The following is an 11,480-nucleotide window of genomic DNA, read 5'->3' as shown; positions in this document are numbered from 1 at the left end:
CAGGAAACTTCAGATTCAGAAGGAGGAGAAAAATATTTGTTATTAAGGTCTCTTTCCCTATCAATCTCCTTTCAGAATCTAACTGAAGTAATTCAGCAGTAAGCTTTGTGCATGAACTAAACGTTATTTCAAAATCTCTAAGTAAGGGAAGCAGAATGTTTCCGCAGCATAGAACACTACTGTTTTTTATTCTGTATCAAAATACTGTCAGCTCCCCAACTCCTGCACGCAACCAGTATGCTATAAATTGGAGCAAGTGTTCATGATGTATTGTTGCTCTATTGATTTTTTTTTTTAGGTCCGGGAACCACAGCATATAATGGAACAGGTGGCCAATGCAGCAAGTTATTTTTAGCTACACCTGCCTTTTAAATTACAATTGCTGATGTTGATATTTTGTTCTCATGCCTGGAGACCACCAAAAGAACAAGGGCTCAAAATGAAGGAAAGCTGTCTTACATGCATTAAGGAGTGTTATCTGGCACTCACCCTGAACAATGGGTGAAATAAAAAAAATTAAAGGCACAGCAAAGGATTTAAAACAGAGAACTTAGAATGGTGTTTCATTTTTATCAAAGTCCTACACTGAGTAAGATATAGCTTTTGGCAATGGAAAAAAAGAAGCAAAAATATTTTTAAGCTTGGGAAAAATTTCAATAAAAATGCTACCTTTGTATAAACATACACATAGGACATCACAGCTAGATAACATACATATTGTTTATATTAATAACCAGCTGTTGTTGAATTAGAAAAAAATCTTAATGAAAATTGCTTTAATGTCATAAGCAAGAATGCACTTGCAATTAACAGCATGAAACAAATATATCAGCATTTTACCCGACAATGCATTTGAACTGTTTTCCCCATCCAGATGAATTTTAAAAGACCACACATATACTTTACAGTATACTGTTCTGTAAAATTAAATTGGTTGCTGTATTATATACATTCTCTTTAAGTGAAGATGTTGCAGATTAGATACTTTTATACATAAATTCTAAGGGGCAAATCTTTAGACAGCAGCATTGGGAGCCTGCATAGGCAGAAATGGGGATCAGATTTCAAAGTCTTGCTAAAAATGCTGCAATTCTGTAGACTCTTATTTAGAAGTAACTGTCACTGAACACAGTGAGATTTCTCAAGCTGTTGAATCAAGAGGTAAATATTTATGGATTTTTGTCTCATTAATTAGGCTACTTTATGGAACTATAATGAAAAAATCAGAAGTTCTGGGCAGAGGAAAGAGAGATATGTTGTATATCACAAGGTACAAACCGTACCAAGGAGTATCATCAAAATCTGGGAAGCTCTTAAATAAGATGCCCTCTAAGGAGTCACTTTTTAACTTGGGACCTAGTGTCTTCCTTCTTCTCCCTCCAACCCTAAACTGCATAATTAAGAAGAAGAGGACCCAAAAGAAGAACGAAATATTTCAACCTTTGAAGGTTGAACAGGAAAAAGAAGGAACATGAGAACATTTAGTAATAGTCTTCAAGAAATTTTGCAATGCAGATGTCAAACATAAGATCAGATTAATAAAACTAGGCTTATGGTCAACTAGAGAAATGGTTGTGAGATTATATACCTTGAGTACTGAATGTGGACTGGAAGGGGAACAATAGGGTATTAACTGCCGAAAGAAAAACACTTTTAGTCACTGAATAAATTATCGATAACTCTGACAAGTTAAAAAACTCTATACGCAACAGCAGTTCAAACATGTTTTCATTTTTTTTGTCTTCCATTTTCTCAAAATTTATGCTTGAATTTGTTTTAGTGATATCTATGCACAATGATTGGGGTCACATTAATATGCAAATTTAGTTCACAAATTCAAACTCTATGGAGGAAGAGCAGGTTACAGAAGTAGAAATTAAAATGTATACTGTTCAAAAAGTACACACATCCTTAAGTAAACTTTAATTTCATATGCTTCTTGAAAAAACTGATCATTCCATTTGAAAAATATAAACCAAATGCTTTCCCTACAAATTTCATGAAAGGTAAGTCTTCAATTCTATAAAACTATGATTTAGAAAGAGGGGTATTTTCAAAAAACAAAGACACATTTAAGAAGGTACTATGAATTTTGGTAATTGGATTCAAATAAAAGTTAAATGTCAAACAGTAATAATATTCCCAAAGAATGCTTCAAATGATAACTTACACGAAGTTTCGCTTTAACAGCATTCGGGAAACACGATCTGAACTTCAATAAAAAGGAACCCTCACTTATATGTACAGGTATTTGCAGTTTTCAGCTAAAACGCTAGTCTTTAACTTATTTAAAGAGATTTGAAGTTTTATAGCAACACATTCTACCTCCGAGTCTTGAAAATATCATAAAAACAATTTTTAATTTGACAAAATTTCCTTTTGAAGATAATGTAACACTAGATCTAAGAGATATAGACTCAACTTAAATATAGATATACTTTGCAGATGACCAGAATGCCTAATAAAATATGTTTAAATAATAAATATATCAAACTCTTAGAATGTTTGGACTATCTCTGTTAGTTTTTCTCCCTAAATTACTACATAGTATTACAATATTATTTAACCACATAATAGTTAAGGTACACTGCAACATGGCTTCTTTGCTCCACAAAATCCTGGTAAGTATGTTTAGGATTACAGCCCAGAATAATTTATTTTGGGGATAAGCTAAACTGTATTTGATGGGCTTACACCAGAGTAAAGATGACTAGAAGCAGTGCAAAACTTTTTAAAATATGGAGCCATCACAGCTCTTGAACATTATGCCTAAATATAAACTATCCATTCAGCTTTTCATTGTATCATATTAAAACGATTTAGAAAAAGCATAAAAATCCACTCAGATAAAATAGGTTTATTTAAAAGTTACTTTCAGCAAAATGAATATGCAAAATACAAACTCTGTCAAAATGTTCATTTCACTTCATAGTTTACAAAATATACAAAATAGAAGTCTCCTTAAATTTATATTACATATTTAATATGTAAAGACCTATATAGAAAAAAATTGTTCTGCTTAAGGCATTTTTGTGAATAAACCATTGTACAAATTATTGCACATTGAAACCACAGTGCATTACAGACTGTCTGCATAGAAAATTAAACACAAATAAACCAGGTTTATTAACCTGACTTAGGTCATCATTAATTGTAGATCGGAAGACAAATGTATTTCCTTGTCAAATATGCAGCAGTTTGAGAACTTTGGCTTCCTTTTTTGGTACCTTAAGAACCAAATGTCATTCAGCACCATGAAAATAGACTTTTAACCACAACTCTAAACCTGAATTTCTTCTTCTTCCCCATTTGACATAGTTTAGTAAAAGAAATTGCAGGATTATATCATGTTTACAATATTGCATTGAAAAGAAATTTTAAGGGAATTTAGGGTAAAGACAGGCATGACATTCAAAGAGTAATCATAGTGGATTTATCACTATTGCCACAATATGAGCCAGGCTAGCTCAATGTTTTGGAAGTAACATGTCTTTTATAAAATCAAATGGTGCTTCTGGGATCAAGCTTGTATTTCTCAACTTCCTTAAGGCATGCTGCTTTTAGATTCCATTTAAATACGATATGTACATTTGCTTTCTCCCCAAAACAATACACCTTTTAAAATTGTTACAAAAGTGCTTTGGAAACTTAGTTTTCTCTCTTCCAAGGAAAAAAGTAAAGCTTTTGGCCTGATTGAGGTAAAGAACCTTCAAAAGCAGAGTTACTGTTCTACTAGTGTAATATCTGTCTTTACCACTTGGTTCCCTACGTAATTTCCCATCCATCCATCCATCCATCCAACCATTCAGCCATCCATCCATCCATCCATCCATCCCTCCCTCCCTCCCTCCCTCCCCTCAACATTTGTGTTAACCCTGATATCCTTGACTTCCAGTCAGTCCTTGGCATTCTGTAGTCCAGAAAGATTCAAGTCAGATTTTTTTTTTAAAAAAATGGAATGATGATTTTAAATCCAGTCATTGTTCCCTTTGTTTATTAAAAAAATCCACATTTGTTTAAAATTGTTCATTCCTTTTGACCCCCCCCTTTTTTTTTGTGTGTGTGGAAGACTTCACTGGGGTTTTCTGTAGTGCTTTAAAAGTGGAGTCCTTCCCTCATGTGGAAGACAGTCCTTGTGCTGTCAAATACTGAATCTTCTCCAGGCTGTAAAGGTAAAGTTCCTTGTGTCCTTCTCAAAAATGTCTTTTCATGTGTAAGGCGAGGTGGTCAGATCTGGAAAATGCTCTGTCACACCTCTGGCACTGGAAAGGGCGGTGGCCTGTATGTTTTCTGTAGTGACGTGTAAGTTCATCGGAGCGGGCAAATTTCCAGCCACAGCCTTCCCAGTCACAGTGATAGGGCTTCTCACCTTCAGAAATAAAGAATCACATCAATTACTTCTGCATTTGGGGCAAACATTGGAACAAGTAACAATGAATGGACCACGAAATAAATACAAGTCCATTATCGTTAACAAATTCTCCAATGATTAGAGACACCTGTTACTATCCTTGCGGATTCAAGAAAACGTGGATACGTGTATTCTACTGGCTGAGCAAAATTGTCTCATATGAACTGTTGCCTACTTCTTTCCCCAGAATTCTGAAAAGTAGTTTAATTACATACATGTTTTCCTATAATGCATATATACATTTAGCTCACAGTCCTTTCTGTTCACTAGGTTTGGAAAAATTAAAAAGAAGCTGTAATAATTATGTGATTGGAAACAGCCGAATAAAAGAAACTGAAAGGGAATAGGGTACTAAACCTGTAACTATGGGTAATGAGAATTGCTTTTGGGCATCCAAGTAGGCACATGTTACTTTTTTTTTCTTTTTCATTATTTTAGGGCATTTCCACTTTCAAAAGATTACACTAAGATAATATTCATGATTGGACAGGACTTATTTAAAAATCAGTGTGTGCTATAGGTAACAATGATTCAACTTTATCACCAATTATTGCAAAATATTATCTGTCAGCAGCCTCTATGTACTCAGAAATCAGGACATATATAGAAACATAAAAAGACAATAAACAATTTTACTGATTGTGTGGCAATATGACCTATGCACTCCTTTTCTTAAATTCTTTTCTGACTGCTTCTGGATTAAAGTAGTATGGAAGGAGTACAGTACTCCTATCATCTTTCAGATATAGAGAAAACCAACAAAAAAAAATAGCACTAAGAAATATCTTAGTGAAGTTTTCATGTTTAACTATATGCTGCTGCTTTCATGAAAGTTTCAAACTATCAACCTTGTTAAATTTCTTTTAAAGTTCATTCTCCTAAGCCATCTGGAGAACAGAAAGAGTTTAATTCCATGTCTGAACTGCGCACTTATACTACTGCTACCACAAATGGGCTGATAATCTCCACCATTCTTATACAGAGGAAATGTCACTGAAATCAATGAAAATCAGTGTTTCAAATTAGGATGTTATCTTGCTTATCTTTTTTTTATAAGGCAGCCCAAATTATTTAACTGGAGATAAATCTTTTCGAATAACTTAGAAAATATTGGGGTGGGTTGGTAGGTAGAGTTCATGTTCCTGCACTTTTAACACACAGTTAATCAGAAATCACATGCACATTGCCATTTTAAATATATTGACTTAAAATTAAGCTCCTTTGGAAACTAAGATACTTTCTTCCAAGGCAACATGGTGTATGTGAAGTAAACTGACAATTTTTAAAATAATATTTCATAACTTATGCGACATATAAATCTTAGCAGCAAAAACCAATTAAATTGGTTATTTTTGTCACTTTATGCAGGTGGCTGGAAAATCCAGAATTACAGATTTTCCAGAGCTAAGAGGACTGTTGACTGGCAGTTGTTTTTATGCACTGGGGGAAAAAAGAAAAGAACTGTCAATTCTTTGTGGGAGAGCAGTCTGGTTTAAATAAATTCAAAACAACTCCAATATAAAACTTGATTTCCTGGATCGTAGTCAGTAAACTAAGATTGGGTGATTTATAGAAAATGAGAATGAACAGGAATCATAAACCCAAAACAAGAGCAAGAAAATAAACAAATTGTGGTTAATTTCAGCATCCATTTCCCTGAAGAAACATGTCAATAATGTTATCAGGATAAACATGCTTAATTCAGTTTGGGTTTCTAGCTACCTTGTAATTAACCAGCCACATGGCCATAGCCAGGCAAGCAGTGCTCAAGCATCTATCTGCAAAACAATTCCTCTGCTAGGAGTGAGTCATTTTGAGCCATTTTAACCAATACCTTCAATCTGAAAGCAAATCCATAATTGTAATGGGCTTTTGACAGTTAAACTCCTATGTTAATGGACAATACTACAACCCACTATTTAATACAGTTGTGAAATGGTGCTATTCTAACTCCTTGTGTTAATAACAGAGTTGTGTTCTAATCCACACAAACTAAACACTAGCAATTTTTCCCCTCAGGGATAGATGTGGTTTGAGAGCAAAACATGGCTCCTTAGCGCGTGCCTGTTATCCATTGAGCAGGATCTTTAAGTTTCTATCAAAATCCCACTGAACACCCCCCCACCAAAAAAAACCACAAAAAAAACCCCTAGTTAGGCAATTCTGGGGAAAGGACAAAAGGGTTCACTTATATATGCCATGGATCATGCTGCACCTCTCAAATAATTCCCAGGACTTTTTGCTGGAGTTTTAGGAGTTTAAAATTGCAGTTCTAAGCACACTCAGAGATACCTCTTAGAAAACATTCATAGGATGATCGCTAAATAGTAGTTAAAAGTGGTGTGAAAGTGGTGTACAATCTTTCTTTTTCCACCCACTATTATCTCTCATTAGACAGGTTCCACTGGCTCTAAAAACTACAATGTGGACTTGACAAAGGGATAATGGCTGGGTCCATTTCTCTATACTTTGCACGCTGAAAAATATGTGATCTAAAACATCTGGCCAAGTGGCAGAGGAAGTCTAAATCTGTTTAAGCAATAAAGGTGACTAACTAATCTCAATTGCCTTTCAGTAGAATGCTGAATTGTCTACATCAGAACAGTCTTTTCGTACTATTGAAGCAAAGCACTATTAAATTGCCCTTACCTGTATGGGTCCGAAGATGTGCTTTGAGGTGAGAGCTCTTTGTGTATGTTTTACCACAGCCTGCGTATTCACAGGTGTGTGTGGCAGTCCTTTTCCTGGGCCATGACCTCCGTCCTCTCTTGGGCTTGGTCTCTTCAGAGAGGCAGCTCCCCGAAGGCATCAGCTCTAGAGGTGAAGAGGGCGGAGTCAGCACCATCCCTTGTACCAAGCGAGGCATATTTAAAGGCTCTCCAAAAACATTTAGATAGTAAGACTGACCTTGATACTGAAGGGCGTTGGGTGGCAGCTGCTCTGGAAGAAAAGGAGGGTAGGCAGGGCCAGGATGGTAGCCTGGAGGAAGTGGAAGAGTTGAATGACTTAAGCCCTGGGGGGAAGGGTGGCAGTCTCTAGGAGACATCATCTCCTCTGGAGTTAAGGGAGGATTAGTCCTACTAGGTAACGGCCGACCCAAAGAGAAGTCATGCGGCTGGGCCCTTGGACTATTCCCATGGGATTGGCCCATGGTGCATGAAGGGGCTGCCTCTTGCTTGATTTTGGGGCACATTCTTGGCACATGGTTGTACACTGCAGGGGGCACAGGTCCATCTGTGCAGGGGGAAGCTGCAGAAGCAACACTGTTTTTGATGTGGTTATTGCATTCTCCCATGTTCACCGTAGCCTTCAACACAAATTTCCCATGAAGGCTGCTTAGTGGAAGAGGTGGAGGAGGAGGTGGCTGCTGGGTCTGCTGCTGTTGCATATAAACAGGGTCCAGATCTGGCCTCATCAGTTCAGCTACAAATCCACCCGAAGGGGATACGTCATTTATATCAGCCAGGTTGAAAGGGGCAGCTGGAACATGTTCTCTAGTGTACATTATACCTCCAGGGTGATCTTCCCTTTGCAGCTGGTAGGAAAAATCACAGGTGGTCAGAGGAGGACAGGTGCTACTTGTGACAGAGGGTGAAGAACCAGGAGCACTCACAACGGCAGCAGCAGCTGTGGGCTGCTCCTGGGGCATCAGGGAATTCGACAAAATGAAATCAAAGTCCAGAAGTTCATTCAACTCCTCCGTCTCCCGCCTTGACATAGTCCCACTGTTGCCGTTTGTGGTGTTTTCCAGCTCAGAAGAGAAGTCAAAATGCCGTCCTGTCAGTACAGGGGGGATCCGCTTGAGGTGAGAAAGCTCCTCCCTCCACTTCTGTGTGAAGAAGATAAAAATGTAGCATTAATGGAAAGTCTCCTTTTGTTTGCTGGCAAAATCAACTAAGATGTCAAGTAGACCTTTTAAGTCAAGAAAAGCACAAAAAACCCCAGGTACTAGATATTAATAGACATACAGCAAAAAAAATCCTTAAATGCTTAAAATATGACTCTTTGGATCGTATAATTGAGTTGGCAACTCTACCATATTGCCACTGGGTTAGTAGTCATTTTTTTAACAAAAAAACCTCCTCTGTATACATTTGAAACAGTGGTTGTATAGCTTAAAGAAATCTACTGCTGAAAAGTGGAGCTATGAAATTAAATATGCAATATTGAGGGGGTATCTTTGAGAAAAACTGACTTAAATAACCTGATTACAAAAATATATGCTAGGAATTTTCTCTCAAAAATCTGCTACATGAGTTTTTAGGGCCAGGTGTAAAATATTTCCAAACTATCACACGCTGACACAGAACTGCTCATTTTTCCTTCTCCATTTTGTGCTATGTGATTTTTAGGGGGACATAAAATAGCCCTAGTTTATGAGCTTATGCCAGAATTTTAACTGTCAAGTCTGAAACTACAGGGCTTAACTAACTCATTTTAAAGCCATAATTATTAGTGTTTAGCATGAGCAGCATTCTGCTCAAAAGTCACAAGATAAAAATAAAGGCATTACTTTGCAATCCTATCATTAGCTTATACTTATTATACTGCGTCTGTATATAGGTTATATGTACATTTCCAGTACTTTTATCTATGTATTAAAGCTTTCTTCCAGACCCAGTAAATGTGATAAATATACATGACAGACCCCCCCCCCCCCAAAGCGGTTTTGGTGTAGTCACAGATTTAGGAAAATACAAATAAACTGATTTTGCAATAACTGCACATGCCACATTAATGCATTAGATTACACTCATTAATAATTAGGCACATGTAGGCGTTTTCTGAGGTTTCATGCATTATACAATAGCAGCTAGAGAAGCAAGGCATCAGCCTGAAACGATACAAAGAAAAGCTAACCTAGGCACATGAGTAGGTGTATATATTTCCAGAGGCTGCCAATGTATTAAACATCTCCATCCACACCCATGATTTTGGTTTGTGATACGCCACATACTTCAGTTTCTTATTTAATTCATTGTATTCCTTCATGGTATATTTTCCTATCCATGGGTGTTTCCTCTCACTTCACACAAAATGCTGATGTTTAAACTCAAAGCAAAATCTATGCCTACACAAATGGTAAAGACGTTTTTGGCACAATCCAAGAATTGAGGGAAAAGAAACAAACAAACAAAAAAAACCACTGCTACATTTAAACGGCACACTGAACTACAACTAGCAAACCACATTTTAGCCAAATGGATTGCCAAACCCAGCCCAGGAGTTTAGCTGATGGTTCCTTGTGCTGGGCAAACTCAGAAAGTCTGAATGAGTACATCATGATTAAGTTAGCCATGGTGAATTTGGGGCTAGTGTGCACCCAATGTGGATTTGTGTGTTATGTTTTTAGTAAGACAGTTAATATCTGGATTACCCGGGAGAGAAATCTCATATTCTCATAGATAAGTGTACCTATAAAACTATACCACGAAAGTTAGAATGACTTCCTTTACTTTTTTTTAAAGCCTGCTTCCTGTTTTATAGTAGGCATAGCTGCACCAGGGAAGAACTTTTGTTTTATTTCTGGAAATCTGATTAGAATTCTGGTCAGAATCCAATTGCTTTCCAGATTCTAGGAGAACATGTTTCTTTGGCTCCATTTTTTGTCATTTGAGCCTTTAAAAAAAATCAATCCCCCCCCCCCCAAACTGTTCATCAACACCCAACTGCTTTAAAAAAAATAATAATAATAATTTAAAAAGCCTCCCTAATTGGAGAGCTTTTTTCCAGCAAAGCGAGGGGAGGATTTGCCGCGTTATACAGTACTTTCTCAGGGTGGCACAAGAAGCTAACTCTACACCTGTTCAAGCCCATTCTCATGCATATATATATATATATATTCTCATTCGAGTGATGTTGGGGCTAAAATTCCTTCCACACGCTGCAGAATTATTCCTCCGCTACACCCAGCCACCCCGGCGAATACTCACGTTGTGGCCACCTGCTTGTCTCAAGGCTTTTTCCCTGCCGGCCGTGGCCGCCGTGGCGAAGGTGGAGATGGAAGGGAGGAGGGTGCCGCTGAGTGCCATGTCAAACTCGCCGGGGGGCGGCTGCCTGCAAAAACGTCAAAGGGAGAGTAAAGCGACCGACGGAGGGACGGCTGCATCTAAGAAGGAGGGAGCGAGGGAAGGAAGAAGGGAGGGAAGGAGGAAGAGCAGCTCCGCCGTTGGATACTGCACACTGAAACTTTTTAATTCCAAGTTCGGGTCGAGGCAAGGAAAAAAAAAATAGACAAAAAGGGGGTGGGGAATGCCACCCACCTCATTAACGTGTCAAAAGCCACTGCGTGATCGGAAGGCACAGAAAACGGCTATCTAGTTTAACCTAGTTGTGGATAAATATAGATATAGATATACACACACATATATGTATATACACACGCCGTATATTGCAAGTGAAATAGTCACGTTGAAAGCAACAACAAAAAGTCCTTTGGAGGAAAGGCTGCGGAAATGTCTTGCAGCGAGCGGCTCCTACGAGGAAGAGGAGGAGAAACCCCGCCAGGGAGTAGCAGCAGCAGCAGCAGCCGAAGCCGCTTCGCAAATCGGCGTCAGCGTCAGCGGCAACACCAACAGCTGGAATTCCTGGGGATTCCCTGCTCGCGCCTCTGCCATGAGGGGACTTCTGGAGTTTCCCGCAGCCGCCGCGTGTCCCTGGCTGGCTAACTGGGCGGGAGGGGCTGGAGCTTTCTCTCGCGCGCGCTCTCCCTTTTTCTTTTTTTCTCCCTCGCCTCTCGCAAGCGCGCTCCGGCTTTTTTTTCCCCTTCTCCTCCTCCTTTCTCTCCTCCCCACTACTTTTCGGCGGAGAAAGGATACCCGCGCGGCCTGAACTGTCAAGCCGCGCGCCCGCCGTTGCCTTACTTATAAACTCCAAGCTAGCCCCGCCCCGCCCCTCCCTCGCCTCGGAGCCCCGCCCATTTGCGGGGGCTAGGGAAGGTCGCCCTGGCGACGGGAAACAACAAACTTTACTCTCTCCAGCACGTGGGGAGGGGAAAGAGGAAGGAGGGGAGAGAGAGAGAGAGAGAGAGAGAGAGAGAGAGAGAGAGAGAGAGAGAGAGAGAGAGAGA

General features: G+C 38.8%; 1 protein-coding gene across 3 annotated transcripts; it reads right to left on the bottom strand.

The window, feature by feature from the left end:
• Nucleotides 1-3,866: 3,866 nt before the first annotated feature.
• On the bottom strand, nucleotides 3,867-11,241 carry KLF4 (KLF transcription factor 4). 3 transcript variants are annotated; one of them, XM_014058356.2, is made up of 5 exons: nucleotides 10,675-11,241; nucleotides 10,345-10,468; nucleotides 7,319-8,240; nucleotides 7,061-7,225; nucleotides 3,867-4,369 (listed from the first exon to the last, which is right to left on the bottom strand). In XM_014058356.2, the coding sequence occupies exons 1-5, from the start codon at nucleotides 10,677-10,679 to the stop codon at nucleotides 4,194-4,196; spliced, it is 1,392 nt and encodes a 463-aa protein (XP_013913831.1). In that variant the 5' UTR covers nucleotides 10,680-11,241; the 3' UTR covers nucleotides 3,867-4,193. The 3 variants fall into 3 exon arrangements, with proteins under 3 accessions (XP_013913831.1, XP_013913829.1, XP_013913830.1); XM_014058354.2 differs by having other exon boundaries at nucleotides 7,061-8,240; XM_014058355.2 differs by having other exon boundaries at nucleotides 7,061-8,237.
• Between the last annotated feature and the right edge of the window lie 239 nt (nucleotides 11,242-11,480).

The sequence above is a fragment of the Thamnophis sirtalis genome, unplaced genomic scaffold (genome assembly GCF_051295495.1).
Source record: "Thamnophis sirtalis isolate CommonGarterSnake01/CBP01778 unplaced genomic scaffold, rThaSir2_p1.2 scaffold_5, whole genome shotgun sequence".
Taxonomy (NCBI): Eukaryota; Metazoa; Chordata; class Lepidosauria; order Squamata; family Natricidae; genus Thamnophis; species Thamnophis sirtalis.
This window is presented reverse-complemented; position numbering and strand designations above follow the sequence as displayed.

What these genes read in the sequence shown, in the direction of transcription:
- KLF4 (XM_014058354.2), bottom strand. An exon ending in GACAAGCAGGTGGCCACAAC is followed by an intron (nt 8,241 to 10,344) that starts GTGAGTATTCGC and finishes TTCTTCACACAG; the next exon opens with AAGTGGAGGGAGGAGCTTTC. An exon ending in ACATCTTCGGACCCATACAG is followed by an intron (nt 4,370 to 7,060) that starts GTAAGGGCAATT and finishes TTATTTCTGAAG; the next exon opens with GTGAGAAGCCCTATCACTGT.